Source organism: Mustela erminea, chromosome 4, assembly GCF_009829155.1.
Source record: "Mustela erminea isolate mMusErm1 chromosome 4, mMusErm1.Pri, whole genome shotgun sequence".
NCBI lineage: Eukaryota > Metazoa > Chordata > Mammalia > Carnivora > Mustelidae > Mustela > Mustela erminea.
This window is the reverse complement of record NC_045617.1, coordinates 12,598,312-12,622,613: the sequence shown is the minus strand read 5'-3', so window position 1 is coordinate 12,622,613 and position 24,302 is coordinate 12,598,312. Positions and strand designations below refer to the sequence as shown.

The window sequence follows — 24,302 nt, the reverse complement described above, 5'->3', positions numbered from 1 at the left end:
ATTGTTTTTAGACTTACGGGTTAACACTTCCAGGGTGCAAAGGAATAATTAACAAGGGTGGGGGGTAAAAACTGGGCAAGGTATGGGAACAAGAGCAATAAAAGACAATTTAAATAATAAATTCCCAACAGCTGGGGATAAGCAGTATGCTAGCAACAGAAATAAACAAAACAGCACCCACGCTCTCACCGCAGATAATAAAATAGGATGAACACGTTGGAACGAAAAGTATAGGGACCACGCGTCACATTTGTTTAAACACACGATAGCTTTTACATTTAACGGATGTGCGCACTTACGTTCTCGGTGGTTCCAGTAATCACGTGCAATCCATCATAGGTTGATTTGATGTACATGCCCTAGAGGGAGTCACAAACATATTAACTCATTACTCCAACATTCAGAAACATAGCCGCCAGGGAGACTTCATCTTATAAAACATTAAAGGCAATCGCTTCGGGACAACACTCATTTCTAAGCCGCCTGAAACACTGGGAAACCAGAGCCAAGGAGCAGTGAAGGGAGCTCACAAAGGGAAACACTCATGAAAGAAATCAGGAGCCGGATCTCTCTGGTATTATAATTTGTGTACTGGGCACAGAGAATTTTCCCATAACTCTGGGGACTCGGAAGGCACCTTCTCAGACCCGCGGAATGAATGAGGCATTTCAAACAAGGACTGTTCTCTCCTGACCTTCTCTTGGGTGACACGATATATTCAGATAAATGGGGGATCAGCAGTCATCATGGCTGACTTGCTTAAGCCACCAGCAACCCAGACTAGGATACATGAGCCAAGATTATTAACCAACACGACACAGGGAGTAAATCAGAAACAGGCACCGCTCCGTTTTAAGGGAAGGGTAAAGCCAAATGCACTCCTGCTGACGGGCCTGGTGAGCAAACTCACAGGCAAATGCCATACCATGGAGGAAACATTTCCACTGTTTGATGTACCAGACATAAAAAAATTTTATTAAATGTTCATAAGATTGGGGGAAAGAACAAAAAAGTCGACTGGGCAAAGAGTAGTATCGAATTTGCAATAACATATCAAAGCTGCAATAACGTAGATCTTCCTCAGATATCATTTTGACCCTGAACGTGTCCTGCTCAGCAACCTACACCACTCTGTAGTAAGAATCTCATCAAATGCTAACACCTTCAAGGGTGCCCCCATTCCTCTCCTTTCCTGTTTCTTTCTCTCACAGAGGAATCCCTTTCTCCTGACCTATGCAACTCCTCCTTCCAAAGCATTTGCTTATAGAACTTTCCATCTGAAAACAGCAAGTCTACTTCTGCCCGTCTGGGGTATTTCTCTGCTTCAAGCCAGAACTATAAACTCACCTCCAGGAAGTCTTCCCTGATTAATCTACTATCATCCATCAGGTGAACCCAAGAAGTCTCAACATGCATATTGCTACGTACAAAGACTGAACTTGTCGATATTCAGTTGATTTTTGTTTTCCTGAGAGCGGAGTCTGCCTTGGCGTCTCCCCACAGCTACCTACACACTAGGCCTTCCTCCCTGCCGCCTTCCTCCTCATCAGTGCCAGCATCAGAACCTGCACAGCCAACAATGACTACACGGGAACCATGTGTCCGGCAGCTGGTACGCAGCACTCCTCATCTAATTTAATACTTTCAACAACTCTGTGAGGCAGTAATTATTAGAGTTCACTTCTGTCAGATGAGGAAACCGAGCTCTCTCAAACTCACAGCCCTGAAAAGCTTATCAGGGAGCCCTGAAGCCTCCCCACTGGAAGATGTAGGTACCGAGGCACAGATCCAGGGAAGGAATCTGCCCGTGTGTACGCTCAGGGCCTGTTCGTATAGGGCTCCTACAGCGCTCATGAAACATTTCTGAACTTGTTTTTAAGAAACCATTTTGTTCCACCGGCTCTTCTCACATTCATCCTAAGTGCTAATACAGACTTTCAGAGCAGATGTTGTTTTGTACCCAGAAACCATCTTTCCTTTGTGTAAATGTTTTATATCTCCCTGCATGGCCAAGTCCTAAAAATAAAATTGTTAAGACAATTCCTTCAAGATATGAGAATATAGTTTAAAAAACGGTATTTATTTTTATACACCAAAGACATAAAACATACCAACAGTTCAAGGTGGCAAATTCCTAACTGCATAATGGAAGACAATTGAATTTAATTCTATTCAGAATCATAGTAAAAGCAGTAAGGAGTCAGGAAAAAAAAAAAAAAACCTTTAATAAATGATAGTATGTTATTATGTGAAAAGGAAGCCAGTATTTCCGGCACCTGGGTTAGTGGGTTAAGCCCCTGCCTTCAGTTCACGTCATGATTCCGGGGTCTTGGGATCGAGTCCCCAGTCAGGCTCCTGCTCTGCAGGGGGTCCGCTTCTCCCTCTGCCCCTCCCCTCACTCGTTCTCTCAATCTCTTTCTCTCTCTCCCAAATAAATCAATCTTCAAAATAATTAAAAGAAGAAAAGAAAAGAAAAAGAGGAAAGAGAAGAGAAGAGACAAGAAGAAAGGAAAAAGAAACAAGTATTGCTAGAATTCTTACCAGGCCTTCCCCAGGTTTAACGTTGGGCAAGTGAACCTCCTCCAGACATGCACACTGGCTCATAACCGGATCCGTGGTAGATCGTATTGTTTTGTCACAGATGCCATTTAAAACCTTGACCTCAAGTTGGGAGAGGCAAATAGGAAAGGTTCAATCATTAACCAAGTTTATCTCAATCTGAATTTTAAAGAAATGCACTTCCCCTACAATCCTGAGCTCCCATCAGCAATTATTTTAATAATGCTACTCCATGAAGCCAAGGCATGTGAACTTTGCATTTGCAATCTGTAGAAATGGGGCCACTACTTGGGGTTTGTTTAAAGCGTACAGCCCTTCCAAGAATTACGGCCACTAAAAAGCAGAGACTGCACAGAAACCCCCATTTGGCGGTGGAGGAGAATCACCTCTTCCCACCCATCTGCATGATGTCTTAGTGATCACTCACATTCTGTGCCTATCAAATACTCACAAGGCGAGAAGAATTTTTTTTTTTTGTCTGCAGCTGCTTTTTTCTTTTTAAAGCAATTTTATTAGGTTTACAGAAAAACTGAGCACAAAGTACAGCATTTCCCTGTACTGCCTTCCCCACCCCAACACAATTTCCAGTAATAGCTATAACATGGCTAATAAGAACAAGATATCAAAACATTCTGCATTAGTATGGTACATCTGTTACAACCAATGACCCAAAACTGGTAGCTTTTTATCAAAAGAGAGTCCAGTTTCCATTAGGGTGCACTCTTTGGGGTGTATAGTTCCACGGGTTTTAACAAACGCATAATGTCATGTATCTACCACTATATACCATACAGACTAATTTCACTACTAAAAAGCCCCCTGCTCCACCTCCCTCACCCTCCCGACAATGAACCCTTGGCAATCACTGACTGGCTTATTGTCTCTGGGGTTTGGCCTCTTCCAGAACGTCAAATAATAAGAATCCTACGATATGTAGCCTTTTCAGCTTGGCTGCTTTCCCTTGGTGATGTGCATTTAAGGTTCTGCCATATCTCTTCATGGCTTTATAGATCATTTCTTTTTATGAGTGACTGGAATATCCTGAGTATAAATGACATTCTACTGTCTACATGTGCCAGTTTATATAGTCACCAACTGGAGGACATCTTGGCTGCTTCCAAGTTTTGGCAATTGTGAATAAACCTGCTATAACATTCTGTGTAGGTTTTCTGTAATTAGGTAAATACCCAGGGGTCTAACTGCTAGATAAGGGGGTAAGAGTAGGCTTAGTTTTCCAAGAAACTCCTACAGTATCTTCCAAAGGGGCTGTACCACTCTGCATTCCCACCAGCAATCAACTACTTCTCTAATCCTTGCCAACATTTGTTGTTGTCATGTTTTGGGTTTTAGTCATTCTAACAGGTGTGTAGTGGTATCTCACTACTGTTTTAATTTGCAATTCCCTAATGAAACTGGATGCTGAACACTGTTCCCTACATTCATTTGTCAAATGCCTATCTTCTTTGGAGGCGTCTGTTCAGATCCTTTGCTCCCTTTTTACTGGGTTTATTTTCTTATTATTGCGTTTCAACAGTTCTTTGTATATTCTGGATACAAGTTCTTTATCTGGTATGTGTTTTAAGAATACTTGCTCCCTGTCTTTGGCTTGTCTTTGCATCCTCTTAACATTGCATTTCATGCAGCAAAGCGTGCCATCTCAAGGAGATCTACCTTGCCAGTTTTTCTTTCATGGATTCTATCTTTGTTGTTTTATCTAAACATTCATCAGCAAACATAAGGTTAACTAGATTTTCTCCTGTTATAATCTAGGCAATAAATAGATTCGTGCTTGGGGCACCTGCTCAGTAGTTTAAAGCCTCTGCCTTCGGCTCAGGTCATGATCCCAGGTCCTAGGATCAAGCCTCACATCGGGCTCTCTGCTCAGCAGGGAGCCTGCTTCCCCCTCTCTGTTTGCCTCTCTGCCTACTTATGATCTCTGTCTGTCAAATAAAAAAATTTTTTTAAATCTAAAAAAACAATAGATTTGTGTTTTATATTTAGGATGTATGATCTTTTTAGTGATGGCTCACATTCTCCGACCCCAAACGTTGACAAGGTAAAATTTTTGAGCCATGAAGATCCTTGGTAAGTGGTCTCCAGGTAAAAATAACCATGGTTACATGTGGTGGTTTCCTCCAGTCAGATTCATCTAAGCTTTCAAAATTAAGCCACCAAAGAAATCAGGAAATTCCAAAGAGGATTTTTTTTTTTTCCAAGGGGGAGAATCCAAGAAGTGACACTTCTTACATTCCCCCAATTTGTTTAGCCTCCCTATTTATGGAAAATATATTTATAGCTGTTTCATTGCTAAATTCCTCAACATCAGTGGGAGGAAGGCCTTATCAAAAGAGCACAGGCCAGCTTATGTCAAAGGGAGGAAGCAATGATGACTAAGTCACAAAATTTCTTTAAACAATCACAGTACATCCCCCACCTCCATCATAAGGTTTTTGCCAAGGATTTTTTTTTTTAATCAAAATGTTCCTAAAGTGAAATCTGTGGATCAGTGTACCTTGATTACCAGCCTAGCTAGTAATTTAAGTATAACTATACCTACTGAAATGTTAGGAGACAGAGACCTCCATCTACCCAAGCACAGGAATTTTCACAGTAGTCATTTTCTTGTTATTAAATAACTTTCATTCTTCCCTTTTGACCTTAAGTCCCCAAAACCCAGTATTTCAAAGTATATCCTGAAGGAATTAGCCACAGAATTCTTGCTCGAATTGATGTGAGTTCCACTGGTTTGGGGAAAGGAATTTTACAGTAGTTTTTAAAAGGTATACTTACTACAGTTAAAACTTTATCCTCCATTTCTGCAACAAGGCAATCCTAATGAAGGAAAGAAGAATGAACTGTAAGAGCTAGAAACTTCCAAAAACTGTTGGCTTAGCTCTATAGGTACTTCCTGGAGCCCAAGATGTGGCTGGCACGCCCCTGACCCTGCAACCCAAGGAGTCCTGCACTGAATTCAGAGGGCACAGAGCAGGGCATCCAACTCCTCCCAAGGCCCTGCCCTCTCCTGACCAAAGGAGCTTATCATCCAAGGAATGCGTTTGACCAATTATTTAATCAGAAAACCCATGAAAAATAACTGAACTGAAACCCACCGACCATCTAGACTGGGCAGAGAGCAGTAAGCCAGAAGTCAAGTCCAAGAAACCTGAACAATGGCTCCTGAACGTGACCCCACGCTCAGCCAGCCCCTGGCCAACAAGCCAGGAATCTTTTAGCTCTGGGCCTGCCTATAAGAATAGCTTTCAAATAAGGGCTTGAGTAAACGTAGCCACAGAAGTTTATTTTAAGCACCACGGAGATTAAATCAGATATCTCAGTCCTTAATAAATGAAAAAGGTTCAACAAAACATTCATTAACACACTGCCAAAAAAGTGGTCTTGAGGTATGCTATTGATGACATTAAATAAAGGGCTGGAATGCAAAGCATTATTTACTCAGCTTGAGAACAAAAGACTCAGAACTGTACGAACCTGGTTGGCTGATGATAGGAGTCACCATTGTCCTGTCTAAAAGTGGTCAGAGTGAAGCCGCTGACGTCAAACTCTCACAGTTAACCTTCTAGAACTGGTCTACAGCAGAGGTTTCCCACCCACGGGGCACAGTACACAGGAAAAAAGGGGACTAGATTCTTTATAGTTCTTTTGCACCATTAAGTCTAGCCTAATCCCAAACTAGGACATTCTAATTCTTTCATGGAGATGAAAGATATTAATCAACTCTGTTGAAACTGTCAAAAGATTTTTACTTCAATCGAAAGTCATTTGAGGTCATTTCTCTACTATCATGGGGTGGGTGGGGCTGGGTTAGAAATGTATGATACTCTACCCTACACAATTCTGTAGTAAGATTTTTGGGGTCTTCCTAAAAAAATTCTCTACTAGGGCGCCTGGGTGGCTCAGTGGGTTGGGCCTCTGTCTTCGGCTTAGGTCATGATCTCAGGGTCCTGGGATCGAGTCCCACATTGTGCTCTCTGCTCAGCAGGGAGCCTGCTTCCCCCTCTCTCTCTGCCTGCCTCTCTGCCTACTTGTGATCTCTCTCTGTCAAATAAACAAAATCCTAAAAAAAAAAAAAAAATTCTCTACTAGATTAAAGAATGTAGGAAACAATACTACTCCATTTCTCCCAAAATTTACGGATTCTCAGGAAAAGAGCAGCCAAGTAAGGACACTTTAAAAAAGAAGTTTAGAAATGTATTTTTACATGTGTAAATCTGATATAAACTCAAACTACAGAAGCAATTTCTGTAAGACAGAATAATCATAGCTCAAAAATGTGCTGTTCCTCCTCCCTCTTGTGCACAGAACTAAGCCATCAACTACCACCATGGTTCAACCCCTATTAAAACCATTGGAAAGAAAGAATTATTAAATAAATACCAATTTTAGCAAACAATACTTATGTTGTCTTGTGCTAGAAATAAAACTAATCATACGTGTTTATGATTTTTTTACTATAAATCCCAAAATGACATGGGCCCTGCCACCCTCCTGAGATAATCACCCACAGACAGAGGGCTCCTCTCGATACACCAAAGCCCACAACTCAAGGCAGCTATGGGCTCTCGTGGTTCCTGACACTTAATTCCCTGACAGATCCAAGAAGCCACCAAGAAAATGGGCTCCCTGCAGCACTGGAACCTGCCTCTCAAAACTGTTCCAGTCAGCATGCAAAAGAGCTCCCTTTTTACCTTCCGCCACCATGAACATAGGTTCCCACACCCGTTTCTACTGGGAGGAAGCAGCTGCAGGCATGACTTCATGTTGTTTGGCATAAAGGCAATGGAATGGGAAAAAGAAGTTCTGGAACCAAGTCACCCCTCAGGAGCCAGGCAGTGGAGCTGATCTCTGTCAAATCCCTTGGGTCACCCAGATCAGCAGACTTAGGCCAGCCTGCCAGGTAGACCCCCCGCCAGGGCCACCATCGGGTGCCCCTTCCTTCATGGCTCTTCCTCATTCTACCTTCTTACCAATGGAGGAGACTTCAGCAACCTGTCACCCTCTCCGTGCTGTCTCTTCCTCTGTAAAGCAGGCATGATAAACCCTAACTCAGAGATCTGCTGAGAAGTAAATGTGGTAACAGATGTCAAAGATGTCACATTCACCTGAGACACAACCAGCACCCAATAAATGCTCTCATGGCTTCTTTCTCCTCTGCTTCCATGGCCATCTCACTTCCTGTTCAGACCTTCTGGGCTTTCTAATGCTCATTCCCCCCAATTTTTTTCCACAGTGGAACTCTGGTGCCTGCCATTGTCATTTCATCTCTCACCCCTGTGACTGCGGTTTTCATGTCATTGCCACTTCACGGGGACAGACTGAAGATACAGCCCTTCCCACCCGAGTTTCCCTTGTAGGACCGGAGAGCCTGAAAACTGGACAGGAACTCTATCCGTGGACTTGGTGTGGGATGGCAGCTGAGGCACACTTACAAGAAGGGTGCAGTCTCCTCACAGGGGAAAAAGCAGCAGCTCTTTACCCTTCAGATCAGGAGACAGACACTTTATCCTTAAACGGAAAGATGCAGACAACGTGACAAGAAAGAGAAGGGCGGATGACAACACAGGGAAGAAAAGGAGCAGAAGCATAAGCAAACCGCTCTCCTCACAGATGGAGACAAAAGGAGTAAGACCCAAAGAGAACATGTTCCTTGTCACTGGATGAAGGACACAACTTTCATTCCTTAAATTTCCCAGAGAAAAGGAATAAACGGAAAAGACAGGTTTCTTCCGGAAAAGTCAAGAGACCTTCTGCCAAGAAGTTCTGGAGAAAACTATTCTTCTCCTCACTGGAAGACAGTGTGAAGTCTTCTGGCTCATTCAGTCTTGTTGCTGCTGTCACACGGCATATAGAAAAAGGCATTCAGCTCATTCATCAAGTTTGTTATTTCTAATTTGTGTGCACACAAACATTCCACTTGCCAAGGCACCTGTGTTCTCTAATTGCTAAAGAAAACATATGTTCACAAGAGCTAAACATCTTTCTCAATCCAAGTTCATAAAATGATACTCCCATGTATATTCATATTTTGCCAGTTTCAGACCATCCTTAAAAATTGTTCAAATTTTAAAAACAACCAAAAAAAACCAAAAACAGAAAAAAAAAGAGCAATATACTTGTCGACTTTCTCTCCTTAAATCATCAACTTTGTTTCCAGAAAACCAGTATAAGGCATGATTTTTTTTATATTTCCTTCTCTATGCTATTATTTCTTATGGATACTGTGCTTTACATATATTATCTCATTTAATCTTTATACCAATCTTTTGAGGTAGATATTATTATTTTAAAATAAAACATTTTACATTATTTCTCTATATCTAATTTTACACACATACATACATGTGGTTAAGTAATATTCTTTGTAAATGAAAGAAGTGCTTCTTTTCCATCCCGGGGTAGAGGGGGTTTGGCTCTTTTGCTCCATCCCCAATTCTCTCCCTGCCAAAGAAAACCCAACTTTTCTTTTCTTCCAAATTGCCTACTGCACTTATTCCTTTGTATGCAGGTTTTTGGATGTGTGTGTATTACAAACACATATATGCCTACATTTTTATATTTTGGGGGAGGTCACCATTTGCCATTATATTACACTTTTTTTTTTCCTTTTTTTCTTATTGAACAATAACTGCTAGAAATCCTACCAAATCATCTGGTAAGGTAAATATTAGTATTCCCATTTTACAGACAAAAAAACTGAGGTTCATAAGTTTTAAGTGACTCTTCCAAGGTCTCAGGGTTAATTAGTGGTAGAGGCAGGATTTGAACCCATGGTTATCTCTGAAGCACCCGCTCAATGAGCACCAAAGGGAAAGCAAAAACCATACCTCTTGTGTCCCCTAAGTTGGGTTGAATTTCTCCCGATAAGTGACAAAGTCTCATCAGCTGATTTATCAAAAGTATTATCTCATTTGTTTAAACACACATTTAAAAATCACTACTTCTCATGTGCCAGGCAGTGTGAGGCCCGCAGAAGGGGCAAACGTGACGAGTCGGCAGGGAGCCTTCTCCTGAGGTGAACAGCTCAGGATCTGTAGTTCTCATGGTGACATTTCTTTTCTACCATCAGTTCTTAACAATCAGTACTTCCATGACCATCAGGAAAGCACCCGAAGATGACACAGGAAGAAGCCCTTTTCCTCCAGACAGGCACAGAGTCACGCCAGTCCATTTACTCAAGCGTCACCTTCTCAAAGAAGGTCACCCCGCCCCATACCTAACCCTGAATTCTTCCTCAATCTTTCCCGTGCTCCTTCCTTCCTTAGCATTCCTTAACTTAAGGCCATGCAGTTCCTCCAGAGCTTCTATTAAAAAAATTAAGTGCTCATACAGTTTAGAGAAAGTACAGGCCTATTAGCTCCATTATTTTAAAACAAAAGAAGGCAATCTTTGATGTAAAAGCCACTGGTTATTTTCCAGAAACCATCTGTACAATGCATCTCATTAAAAGCCTTTCATCTCTCCCCAGTTGCGAGAAATGGGGAATAAAATGGCAAGGGACAGAAAAGCAAAAAGCACGTGATCCCTGTGAGGAAGAGGACAGGGCAGAGGGAGGAAACAATGTTAGAAAGCAACAGTGATGATGTACTGACCTTCTGGACGGTAGTGGTCAGGTCCAGGCAAAGCTGAATGATTTTGTTCTTGGTTACTGAGAAATCCGTGATCCCTGTAAATGGAGCCCTAGAAAGCAACAAATGTTCTTTTAAAAAGGGGGGGAGCGGCACCAGGATCCTGCACCGTACACTGAGAAGCACGGCCACAGCACAGGCTGGCTTCAAAGACTGGTCATGCAACTGCTTCCTCTCAAAAATAGGAATCCAAACAGAAAAGAAGCAGAGAAGTGCTAGATAAAAACACATCAGAAATGAGCCTTCAGAGGTCAAGCACAGCTTCATATGGTTCCAGGCCTTCCCCAAGGGGAGCTTAATTTGTTCCTACTATTCACCCTTTCAGGAGCTTCCACAGGGACCAAAAAACCCCCCACTGAGCCAGATCTCCTGCATTGGTACAGTGGAAGGGACAGGCAAGGGACCCCAGTTCACTTCCCAGACAATGGACAGGCCTGTGTGCAGCTCGGGCCCTCCCCTGACTGGATGGTCGAGGTCATGCATCACTTACCGGTCCAGCCAAGCCAACAAGGCCTTAGCAGCACCTATTAGCTCCACCACAGAAGTCAGGAACTCATTGGGGGGCTTGTGGGAAGTGTTTCCATCGTAAGCTGGACTTTTCCGCCGGCTACTTATGTAATTTTGTAAGTTGTGAGAAGATGCTCGCAATTTCAGAACTAAGTTCTTCATATTGTCAGTTTCTAGGCCATAATTCTGTAGAAAAGAAAATCAAAGAGAAAAATTCAAAACAATCAACAACATCCAAACTCTCATAATTACCTCAAAAGCCCGCTGAGCAACTTGAATAACTCCTACGACAGCCACAAAACCCTACATGATTTACCCACAGGGCTGATCTTTCCCACTCCAGCCTTTTCTGTCCTTCCTCCAGTGTACTCTGGTCCCAGTGACTTTGTTCTTGCTAGTTCCTCTTTTCAAATGCTCCTGCACGAATATTTGCATGAACAGCTCTTTTTTATACTTACCTAGTAGCCCAAAGGTTCCCTCCTCTTTGAGGGTTCCTTGACTATCTAGAACAGTTTCTTCACCTGAGGCTTAATGATATTGAAAGCCCAAAGGTTCCCTCCTCTTTGAGGGTTCCTTGACTATCTAGAACAGTTTCTTCATCGAGGCTTACTGACACTGAAAGCCCACTGTCTGTGTTTTGGTTGGGTGAGGAGGAAAGGGAGGATTCCTGTACACCGCAAGACGTTTAGCAGCACGCCCGGCCAACTGTACCCTCTCCCTAGTTGTGACAACCAAAGATGTCTCCAGATGTGGCCAAATGCCCCTTCAGGTAACTGTCACCTCTCTGAACTGTCCTGTTTGGCACCATCTTTCTTCACAGAGATGCAAAGTCTGAGAGAGCCAAGTTCCGTGTCCAGCAAACGACCATACTGGCAGCACAGAAGACAACAGAGTAGCCCCTGAGTGGATGCATTTCCACCAGGTGAGACTCACCTGCCCAGAAACAGCATCACTGACCAAATGTCAACTCGCCTGAAATACAATTTCCACCTCTTGAGTTTCTCACCTGTGTTCTTTCTGGATAACGTTCAACTGACTCAGGTGCTTTGAAAAAATGAGTTTTGTGTGATAGATAGAGAACAAATCCCAGAGGACAAGACCTTAATCTCAGATAACTTTGGCGGGAGGTGGGATGGATTTCTGAGTTCAACCGCATGTACATATCCCAAGTTGGTGTTTCTTTGTTTTAACCAAAAAATAAAGATATTTCTGGATTCTATTATACTGTTGAAACAGCATCCCAAAGTCAGAATGCGGTGCCATTTAAATACTGGGATAACAGAATGACCAATAAAATGGAACATTTACTCTCTGCCATCTCGAGGCTGGGCTAAGTCCTCAACAAGTATTATCTCAGGGAAAGAGCACATGAAAATGGGAATGATAGGATATCTATTTTGTAGGTAAGGAAACTAAAGCACAGAGCCATTAAATAAATTCTCCAAAGTCACACAGCTCATCTGTGGAGAGGTGGGCTTACAAGGAAGGCCATTGGCACCAAGGGCACAACACTTCGATCGCCATGCTGCACAACCCCCATCCGTGCTCCCTGCCCAAGAGAGGACAGAAGGAGAAGACAGAAAACAGGACAGATAGTAAATGAGGAAAAGAAGAGTGGCCAGTGGCCTTGGATCTACACAAACTAACAAGCTGCTTACCTCCCCACCAAGTTCTGTCTTGACCTGCTCCATGCCCTGACGTTCAAGAAGTCAATGTTTGCATAGTAATAAAAGTTCCAAGTAATTTCTGGGGACATTGGCTACAGACACTATAGCTGGGTTTTCACTGCAGTGAAATGTTCGTGAAGCTTAAATGTATAATAAAATTAAAAGTGCTTTTTTTAAAAAGATTTTATTTATTTATTTGATAGAGATCACAAGTAGGCAGAGAGGCAGACGGGGGGGAGGGGGGGGGCGGGGAAGCAGGCTCCCTGCCGAGCAGAGAGCTGGACACGGGGCTCAATCCCAGGACCCTGAGATCATGACCTGAGTGGAAGGCAGAGGCTTTAATCCACTGAGCCACCTAGGCACCCCTAAAAAGTGCTTTTTAAAAATTTTAGGTATACACACAAAACAGACAATCATATTAAAAAATGGGCAGAAGATATGAACAGATACTTCTCCAATGAAGACATACAAATGGCTATCTGACACATGAAAAAATGTTCATCATCACTAGCCATCAGGGAGATTCAAATTAAAACCACATTGAGATACCACCTTACTTCAGTTAGAATGGTCAAAATTAGCAAGACAGGAAACAACATGTGTTGGAGGCGATGTGGAGAAAGGGGAACCCTCTTACACTGTTGGTGGGAATGCAAGTTGGTGCAGCCACTTTGGAGAACTCTTTGGAGATTCCTCAAGAAATTAAAAATAAAGCTTCCCTATGACCCTGCAATTGCACTACTGGGTATTTACCCCAAAGATACAGATGTAGTAAAAAAAAAGGCCATCTGTACCCCAATGTTTATAGCAGCAATGGCCACAGTCGCCAGACTATGGAAAGAACCAAGATGCCCTTCAACGGACAAATGGATAAGGAAGATGTGGTCCATATACACTATGGAGTATTATGCCTCCGTCAGAAAGGATGAATACCCAACTTTTGTATCAACATGGACGGGACTGGAAAAGATTATGCTGAGTGAAATAAGTCAAGCAGAGAGAGTCAATTATCATATGGTTTCACTTATTTGTGGAGCGTAACAAATAGCATGGAGGACAAGGGGAGATGGAGAGGAGAAGGGAGTTGGGGGAAATGGGAGGGGAAGATGAACCATGAGAGACTATGGACTCTGAAAAACAACCTGAGGGTTTTGAAGGGGCGGGGGGTGGGAGGTTGGGGGAACCAGGTGGTGGGTATTAGAGAGGGCACGGATTGCATGAAGCACTGGGTGTGGTACAAAAACAATGAATACTGTTACGCTGAAAATAAATTTTAAAAATTAAAAAAAAAATTTAGGTAGGGACGCCTGGGTGGCTCAGTTGGTTAAGCAGCTGCCTTCGGCTCAGGTCATGATCCCAGCGTCCTGGGATCGAGTCCCACATCGGGCTCCTTGCTTGGCAGGGAGTCTGCCTCTCCCTCTGCCTCTGCCTGCCATTCTGTCTGCCTGTGTTCACGCTCTCTCTCTCTCTGACAAAAAATAAATAAATAAATAAATAAATCTTTAAAAAAAAAAAATTTAGGTAGACATTTTGAAAAGAATAGAGTACAACTAAAAAAAAAAGAAAAAAATAACTCCTCAGAACCATTAACTGGAAGCTGTCTTTTGCAAGCTTTAAAATTTTCACATAGATTCATAATTTCATAATTTTACAAAGTAAAATTTCATAATACATACAAGTGTTTTGTATTGACAGTAATGTTCTATCCAAATCTTATATTCCTTCATTTTTTCCTGTCATTCTCTGCAGACAAAAATATGACTTTGTCCTTCAACAAAGAAGACAAAAATATGAAGATGGAGTTTCAGTGTGCTTTTTAAATCCAGAGAATCAAAGACTCACAAGTGAATGGATAAAGAGCCACATGACAAGCTTGTTTTGAAGGACTTGTGACTGATTAAAGGAACTCTCCCCTCATTCAGTCAATTACTCAGCCTGCCAACTTCTACCAAGAGTTCTGAACTAAAAGCAGAAAAGTCAGCTTTCTAGACTAAATGTCACCAGAAATGACTTGGAACTCTTATGACTACACACAACATTTACTTCTTGAACTCAAAGAGGTTTAAATGCATTTTAGTACAGCAAGAAGTGTTAAACCTCCATCTCCTACAAACCTGCCACTTTTAATATAAAATAAAGGGGGAGCATAGCTTCTCGTTAACCGGTTCTTTTCATTTCCACTCAATGTGCTCTGTTTCTGGTTTCCCACCCAAAACAAATCACAGGACTGGACGGAGGGATAGATGCAGCTTTAATGGAGTTCAGTTTTAACAAGATAGAAAAGAGGAGCAAAGGAAGGATAATTCCTTCCCTTTCTACCCCATTCCACACAAGAAGAGAACAAGACACTGATTATATTCCCGCAAGAGAACCTCTAACGCAGAAACATAGCCAGGAAAGGATGACTGACTTAAGTGCCCCACAATGAAAGACAGAAAATGAATAATTTCCCAGACCAGATCTGATTATCTTCATTAATCTTCTCCCTCAAAGTTGTCCCCTTCAGAAATTATGCTAAGATAAAAGGATAAAGAAGATACAAACCACGTAAGAAATGAAACGAGTCTCTGAAAATCTATACACACACAGACCCCCTTGGGCTGGGGATCTCGCTTCATTAGAGCTCAGCCATCCGAGGGTTATCTTCCGGTCTGGCTGGGGAAATCACACAGGAGGCAGAAGAGAAGGGAAAAGGCCGATTCTCACTCTTCTGGTGCCTTAAGTACACACATTTTAGCCAAGATGAACCTTCTCCTTCTCTTCTACTTTCTTTCTCCATTCCTCCGATCTAACACGCGTGATTACGGAGGGCCAGAGACACAGTCTACACCATCTCACTAACTTGGCACAACTGAGTCACAACCTAAGAGAAATATTCCACATTCTTTTCTTTTTTTTTTTTTTTAAAGATTTTATTTATTTATTTGACAGAGAGAAATCACAAGTAGATGGAGAGGCAGGCAGAGAGAGAGAGAGAGAGAGGGAAGCAGGCTCCCTGCTGAGCAGAGAGCCCAATGCGGGACTCGATCCCAGGACCCTGAGATCATGACCTGAGCCCAAGGCAGCGGCTTAACCCACTGAGCCACCCAGGCGCCCCCACATTCTTTTCTTAAAGGCATTTAATACACTCATCAGCAAGATCCAGTTAAATTCAGACTTTTAGCAAAGATTACTTTCCTGGCATGATTTCTCCCCATAAAGAAGGTAACATTTTTCATGATTTGCCATAGATGGGTAAAAGATGAAATGAGTAATCTCAGGGATATACGAGTGCACAGAAGTGCCCTGGGCAGGTAAATACATTACAGGTATTTCATTTAACATACATTTAGGGGCATCACTTGACTTGTGCTACCGATCCCCACTTTATTCTCCTTCTCAACCTACTTCAACCTTAAACAATACGGGGCGTCTGGGTGGCTCAGTCCGTTAAGCAACTGACTCAGGTCCTGATCTCATCAGGATCGCGAGATGGAGTCCTTGCAACCGGTTCTGAGCTGGGCATGGAGTCCTGCTTGAGATTCTTTCTACCTCCCTCTCTGCCCCTCCCCCCCTTGCATATGTTCTCTCTCTCTCTCCAAACTAAAATCTTTAAGACGTATATAATGTTTTATAGTTAACTAATTATAAAATATTTAATGTGTGTGTGTGTGTGCCTTCCTTAGTAACTAGGGTCTGGTTGATTTGGCAACAAAAATGGGTTACAATTTTACTTTCTTACCCTCAATCACACCCTGCAGACCAGTGCTAGTAAACAGAACTTGTTGCAGTTAGGGAAATGTTCCCTATCTGCACTGTCCAAATATGGTAGGCCCCCAGTAGCTATGACCTAAAATATAGCTTAGTGCGACCGAGGAAGTGAATTTTAGTTCATTTTAACTTATTTTAATTTAGATAGTTGCATGTGGCAAATAGCTGTCCTGCTGAAAGAGCAGCTCGAGCGTCTGCCCCAGACAGGGGGAGAAAACCTGGGCTCCGACTCATTCAGTCCTGAGAAGTGGTCTTGGTTCTGCCTCACAATCAAGTCCCCAGCCAGTATTTGCAAAAGGCAGTGGTGTTGTCTCCTGGCTCTCTTCTCTACCCATGATTGGCTGTCTCTGGGGCCATCTGCTCACTGGTTTTGGAATCTTTACCCATAGCTATTCCCTAGTGTAGGCTTTTATCCATTCTAATACTGCCCTGTTCTCTCCAGAACTTTCCAGTGGTTTTGTTGCCTCCTCTTTCTTCTACATTCTATTCATTTCCTGTCCATCACAAAACCAACATCCACCAAACTAAGTTTCCATTACAGCCTCTTTTATAACTCTAGGGCCAACTGCAAATATACATTAACTGCCCAAGGGATGGGTTGTTCAAGGTGAAAAATTATCACCAATTTATATATACAAAGGTCTACATAGTGGAAATGCATTAAACAGATAGCATAATAACAATCATATGCATTTCAACAGGAACATTCTATAAGGATATATCAAGATGAAAAAACATTTCACTCCAATGCTCTAAAACCCTCCCCAACCCAGAAAAGGCACAGACACGTGGAGGAGAACCCCCCCGCCCCGTGCCCCTCCTGTCCAATGCATTCGCTGGCACTCTACTGCACAAAGCATGTCCAGAATGAGTCTGAGGTCAAACTTTGTCTACAAAGGAAATTAGAAGGAAATTGTAGGAGATAAAATGCAGCTTTAGGTTCTGGCATTTGTCCAGTTTTGTTCCTTTCGGTCCAATATTTTAAGAGGCAAAGAAGGGGTGAAAGCAGAGAGGCAGTTGCTACGTTGATCACCTGGCTTGCTACACACTACGTGCCTCCAACGGCCCTTCCTCCTCACCTCTCACACTGCTGACTGCAAAGTCATTTAGCTCAAAGCCCTTTCTTGAAGCTGAAAGAGACAAATCAAATGAGCAGAAAACATGGAAAAGTGATCTTCCCAGAAAGTATAATAAAAGTAAACTCAAACATGTTTCACTGTATTTAAAAAAAAAAAAACCACCATACAGCTTTAATAATAAACAGGACTCTAAGACATCTTCTGGGCAATGCAACACACACATTCGAGCACTGCCACATCCAGAAAGTGTTACTGTACAGATGGGGAAAACAGACACCCCTGTTTCCCTGGAGGTCACAGACTGAGGAGTGTGGAGCAGAGCCAGGACGAGAATGCAGAGAGCCTGCCTCCCAGGCCAACACTCACACCACTTGGCCACAGCGTCTCCCCTGTGGCAGCTCATTTATCAACCACAAATAATTTCCCCATTACTTCTGTAAACAAGAGCAGCGCATCTCAGAGCCGGAGACAAAGCTCTGTCCATTTTAAGAAGAAGAACTTGCACAATGCGGAGAGTGTTATACAATCGACGGAACGCAGAGCAGCCGTGGCACCGTAATCGGGAGCACATTCTTTCCCACCATTCTCAGTGATGTAATTGTATATACCCCTGGCTGAGGTTCGCGGCATTACTTAACCCAGCCTGAATGCCACGGAGTGGGTCCAAATCCTGACAGTTGGGGAAAGTGCATCCTGGACATGGCACGGAGACAGACAGATGCAGATCCCACCGTGTGGCATTCAGTTAGCAGACCCGAGGCCCTCACAGGTGTTTTTAGCCCACGCAGCCACGGATGTCGGGCCAGAGTCAGAACCTGGCAGCACTGAGCTCACTGATGTTCCACCCGAAGCTCAGTCATCTGCAGAGTGGAACTACGCTCTCACACTGTTTCCCATCTAGCTTCCATTTCATAGGCCGACTGCAGCCCGCCCAAGCGTCGGCTATTTAAATATCACAAAGACCTGTGAAATATAAAAAAGCTTTTCATGGTAACAAAAACAGGCACGGAAATCAGAACCTATTTCTCATTTCAGCTTAGAAGACGCACTGTCATTCAGAACGGTCTCCTTCTTCGCACTCTCCACAGAAGATAAGAAAATGAGACTAACACAGACTTTTTTCTGTAGAAGGCAAGCTGCTTCTTCAAGGGCAAGACAATCAACACACTGGACTCTGGGGGACCCCCGGGGTCCCTGGCACAACTATACCCCTCTGCCTCTGTAGCAATGAGGGCAGCCACAGACAACACAGAAATGAATAAAACTTTATTCATTAAAACTGCTTGCCAATAAAACTTTATTGACAATGCCAATAAAACTTTATTGACAACGATAAAGAGCCAGGCTTAACCCGCAGGCCACAGTTTTCCACCTCTTCGTCTAGATAATGATTTCTTTTTATATTGTTGATCCTTTTTTATGCTGTGTTCTGCTCATGCCTCAGTTCAATGGATCATTAATAGAAAACAATGCTAGGCTCAACCACGAATGCTGAGGGTTTTGAGAGAATTAAGGTTCTAAAGAACATCATCATGGCACAAATCATCTTTTCCTGAACTAACCAGTGCACAGAGAAGGTCGACAGCCTCCAACACAAGTTCTTGGTGTCCAATGCGCGTGACCCCCAGCTCCTCAAGATCCTGATGGGAAATCTGCAGCAGCTGCTCTCCATTTATCTTCTCCCGTTCAAACTTGTGGACATACTGCTGCAGGCAATCATCTAACCCTACCAAAAAAAGCAGAAGTCCATTATTGTCATTTTGTTACCTTGACTCAAAACACTGCCCACATTTAAATCAACCTTGGGTATCTCCACTCATGGTCCAACTATTTCACTGTTGATATACAATGTATATCCCACCTGATGGGCCCTTTTCAGATGTGTCTTCAGATCTGCACAGCTTGAGATTTTCAAATGGATTTAGCACAGTTTCATGACAGTTAACCTTTCCATCCCCATTCAACTAAAAGAATAAACACTAAACCCTTGCCAACTTGGGAAAGCTGGTTATATACACTAGACATGTCTGTTTGCCAGGCAGGGATGTGACACCAGCCCTGTCCCAGCACCTGTGATCCCAGTGGACTTGCCAATCAAGAGCCCTGCCACAGTCGCTGGCCAGTTAGAGGTTCAAGGATGACCAAGCAGAACCAATCAAATTGATATCTTCCCTGATATTTGATATATGGACACAGGAAGACAGAGGTTCTTGCTTTCCAGCTGGAAGTCATAAGGATACAACTTTCAGAATACTGACAGTCCTTTTCCTGATCAGTTTTCTGAAAACAAATCCACATGAGAGAAAGAAAATGCTCCAATATGCTCCTGGATCTACTCCTGCTTAAGGATCATTCTAGATCTATAATTTTTCACTTGAATTAAAATAAATTCCCTTTCCAGCTTCAACTTGTTTGTGTTGGGTTTCTATCCCTCGTGACTGAAAAAGTTCTGATGAATACAGAACCCAAAGGAGAAGATACCAGCAGTGGTACCAGAGAACGGCATGGTCCGTGGGTTCACTCATGGGACTTCTTCCAGGTCAATAATACTGCTGACAGTGTTGTATTTTAATGCTCCTCTATAATGACTAAACTAGTTATACAGGTAAGCCTCTCAGAACTTGGGGTTCTTTATGCTATACAGAGAACTCTCTGGTCGACTTGTTTCAATGGTTTTACTGGAATAAAATTTTACACTGAATCAACTGGTCAGTTCAAGCCTAATAATAAATGCCACCTTAGTGTTTCCAACACTGAGGCTTATAAAAATTTAATCCTAACACAGAGGATGAAAATTCAACTTAACCAGCCTAAAGTAGGTGGAAGGCATGCAGCTGTCCTCTAACACACACACATACACACACACACACACACACACACACACGCTCACTGACCCCTCACCAAAGCTCTGCCAGGTGGGTACTCTGGACTAGGAAAAGTAGACACAAGGTCTGGTACTGGCTTTTGGCTATACTAACGTCCGTGGATCTTAAAAGCCGATGTGCTAGGCTAAATGACACCTCTGCCCCACACACTGTCATCATTTGCCTCCTGAGCAGATATAAAAAGAACAATGTCCTTATCAATATTTGGGGACTCCATTAAATACAGGAAGAGGAGGTTAAAAAAATATATATAAGATGATCCGTCAGAAACTACCCATCTTCCCTCATGTGACGCCTCTCTCGCTGAGAGGTTCCATCACACTGCAGGCCAGATTAGAGACACTGACATAAGCCCAGCTCCACTCTGACAGCCGAGAGCCACAAGTGGCCATCAGGGCACGTGAGTCAGACAGGCCCGAGACTACCCAAGGCAGCAGGTATGAAGACGGAGCCTCAGCCCCAAGGCTGCAGGGGCTGCACGGGCTGCGCTCCAGGACGCACCACCCAGAGTAGTCTACAGAGCAACGGCATCGATGTACATGAGCAGTAGTAACAAGTGCCCAGAGCCAAGGAAAGCCTCCTGCCAGCTCCCTTCCCAATCTCTAGATACCTAAATTAGGGCGCATGGGGAACACATAACCTGTCCACAGCCACATGGCTGGTAAGATGCCAAGAGAAGGATTTTTATAGCCATCTTCTTCAGCTCGCTCCAAGAAGAAAAGGCCTCGAATTCAGATCAAGGCCTAATGGACACAAGCTCTGTTCCTTCTACCCATGAAACACAAGATTATAAAAATTCCCCTCCAAGCATCTTCCCCGATAAGCAGTAAGGTCTAATTACAAACACTTATTAAGAGAGAATCACGAAACCTTAGAGGTACTTAGAAAGTACTGTCACTGAATCTGAACAAAAAGTCTTCAGTACTATGAATTTCAGCGTAAATCACTTAGCCAGGTCTAAGCCAGATCACAAGCAATAGCCTGCAGTCCTCTCTCTATCCGGATGCCCTCCTCCCTCGCCCATTTTTCAGCTTTAAAAGGAATTTTTGTTTTAATTATCATAAAAGTTTAGGACAACCGTGTTATACATTTAAATTTGTTATGGCCAAATTGTGTCTCCCCAAAATTATATGTTGGACCTAACCCCTAGCGCTTAGAAAGTAACTGTATTTGGAGATAAAGCTTTAAAGATGTGATTAGGTTAAAATGAGATCATCAGGATGGGCCCTAATCCAAGATAACTGGTGTGTCCTTATAAGAAGAGGAGACACACACGGAGGCAAGACTGTGTGAAGGAAGACCCAGGGAGAAGAAAGCGATTTACAAGCCACGGAGAGAGGCCACAGAAGCAGCCAGCCCCGCCAACGCCGGGATCTCAGACTTCCAGGCTCTGGAGTTGGCAGGAAAGTAATCTCTGTTGTCTCCTGACCCCGTCCCTGGTGCGTTTTCACAGCAGCCCCGTTAAGCCAACACAAATGTAACAGGGTTTCAGTTCCTCTTCATCCACATGTCATAAACTCTTTCTTAGACAAAATACACAGGGACCAGGGACTGGCAGAATTGAAATCCATGTTTACCGGGCCAAGCAAGTTCACTGTGCAAAGTAAAGCATAAAACAGAGATTCCTATCAGTTTTCAAGGGCACAATAAATAAGTCCATTAAAATTAAAGGGAAGAAACCATGCACCACGAAAGTTCATTAAACTTCTTCCCTGAGTAATAAGTAGAAATGAAGATGAGGCCGGATTCCTCTTTTAATTAACTGAAGAATTTCACTGAGGGAAAAGGATTTCAGGAGTAGCTTGAGAGCATGAGGAGGTATTTTGGACACAGAGAAAGCTGTGGGGGAGGTGCAATGCGGGTTCTTGATAGGATGAAAGTTGTCCACGTGATCAGAGATTGAGAACTTGAAGAATACAGAAGAAGAACATTTCCCTGAAAGGAGGGACAGAATGTCCTTGAGGATTCTGAGGAAATACCAATGACCTAACCTCAAATAATCAAAAATCTCTAACATGTAGGAGAATTATCAAGTAAGAATGCCATAAAGACCTACAGTGGCATAAAGACCTATTCCCAAGGAATACACATGCTGAAGACACTAGGTTTTCAATAATATTGCTCCAGTCTTGGCACCTGGGTGGCTCAGTGGGTTAAGCCTCTGCCTTCAGCTCAGGTCATGATCCCAGGGTCCTGGGATCGAGCCCCGCATCGGGCTCTCTGCTCAGCGGGGAGCCTGCTTCCCCCCACCACCTCTCTGTCTCTCTGCCTACTTGTGATCTCTCTCTCTGTCAAATAAATAAATAAAATCTTTAAAAAAATATATATTGCCCCAGTTTCATTATTCTAACACGTTATGGCCTATTATTCACATCCCACTGATCAGAATAAAGTTAAACATTTGTCAACAGCTAAATTAAACTATTATGCGGTCCCACAAAGGACAGGAAAATCCCCAATTTCAAGTAAACTGGTCTAATCATTTTAGAATTTGCAATACACGCTTTGACCCATTTGTCACATGTACCTATTTGCCAGATCCTTGCTTCGAGGAATTTACAGAACATCTAGCGGAACGGAGAGAAACACACATCATTAAATAAAATTAAACACATACCATTCAGACAAATCAAACACATAATTCAATGTGAAAGAATCAGGAAGGAAGGAAAGGAAAGGGAGCTCCCAAAGAATGCAAACCACAGGGAGAGAGGCCCAGACTCCCTCCACTGCCCCCAAATCTGGCACGGAATACTCTCAAACTTTCAAAGAAATCCCAAACAGGAGAAGCAAAACAAGCAATCTCTCACCCAGAGGTAGAAGCAGACAGGGCCATGGTGAAGAGCCTGAGTACCAATTCGAGTCTTGCTTCTTGCTTAGGGGAACAAGTGACTTAGTTCCCTGGTTTGTAAGACAGGGTACCAGCACTGCCTACTGCACGGACCCGTAACAAAACTGAAATGTCAGTTACTGGTAATGGGCTGAGAACACCATGAAGCACATGGTAATTACTCTAATGTGATTTGTTCAACTCCTCAATTTGCTCAGTGTTCAGAATAAAAGTTGCTAGGGAGACAAAGAAACCCCCAAATGCTTAGATGGCCCCTCCTCGGGAACACAGTTAACTACAGATTCTTAAGTCCTCCCCAGGAGGTGTTCCCAAACACGGAACCTGCCCCCATCAGCGATTCCACCCAAATATGTTTTCTGATTGAGACAAGAATAGAAGCACCAGGAAAGCAGAGACTTCCCTTTGTTCCCTGTTTATCCCCCAGCATCTCCAACAATGTCAGTGCTTAACAGTATCTGTGGAGTCAATAAATGAATGCATGCAGACAGACAAGGAACTTCACAAAAATATGAAAGCCACTCCGGTGTACAAGTCCCCTGATTTCATTTTCCCATGCCAGCGAGTAACTAGAGAGAAGGAAACTACAGTCGCTGATACCATCGACAGGTCTGCGCTGCCAGTCTCAATGTGGCAAGATTAAAGAAGGTCCTTTCTATATTAAGGAAAGGACCATACACAGAACAAAACTCCAAAGTGAAACTCCAGTCTTTGACAAGATACTTGTCCCACACAAAAAATTCTTTATTAATTAATTAGTCTCTAATGTAATACAATAATTTTTAAAAATAAAAACAATAAAAACCAAACAAATGAAAACAAAACAAACAAAAATTAACTAATCTCTCTAAAATGTGGGAAGGGGGCGCCTGGGTGGCTCAGTGGGTTAAGCCGCTGCCTTCAGCTCAGGTCTGATCTTAGGGTCCTGGGATCGAGTCCCGCATCGGGCTCTCTGCTCAGCAGAGAGCCTGCTTCCCTCCCTCTCTCTCTGCCTGCCTCTCTGCCTACTTGTGATCTTTCTCTGTTAAATAAATAAATAAAATCTTTAAAATGTGGGAAGGCTGTGTCCATGAAGGTGAAAAAGTTAGAGTAAATGCTCCACTAGAGAAAATATAGGAATAGTCTCTTCTTCTTTTCTGTAGGAGACTAAAATCAGGTCACTGCCTAGATCAGCCTCTGTTCTGCAGGTGAGGCCCCCTGGAAAGACCTCTTAGAGGCTATGCCTTTGGTCTATACAACTCAAGGCAGCAAAAGCTCTAATTCTGCAAATACAGTGAGTGAGCCCAGAGTGGTCTTATAGCATTTTACACCTGGTACTTTTGATCACTGAAGCATGTTTTAACCATAGGGTTTTGTTCTGTTTG

At 43.0% G+C, this 24,302-nt stretch overlaps 1 protein-coding gene across 2 annotated transcripts in view; it reads right to left on the bottom strand.

Moving 5' to 3' along the window:
• Window positions 1–24,302, bottom strand: part of CNKSR3 (CNKSR family member 3) — a 91,037-nt gene that overhangs the window by 17,108 nt on the left and 49,627 nt on the right. Inside the window, exons 2-7 of one of the 2 annotated variants that reach the window (XM_032338659.1) lie at window positions 18,768–18,931; window positions 10,693–10,895; window positions 10,167–10,254; window positions 5,350–5,391; window positions 2,542–2,661; window positions 300–359 (exon numbers count right to left, since the gene is read on the bottom strand). In XM_032338659.1, the coding sequence (XP_032194550.1) occupies window positions 300–359; window positions 2,542–2,661; window positions 5,350–5,391; window positions 10,167–10,254; window positions 10,693–10,895; window positions 18,768–18,931 (677 nt within the window). The remainder of the gene's footprint in view (window positions 1–299; window positions 360–2,541; window positions 2,662–5,349; window positions 5,392–10,166; window positions 10,255–10,692; window positions 10,896–18,767; window positions 18,932–24,302) is intronic. The other variant, XM_032338660.1, reaches the window with a different exon arrangement.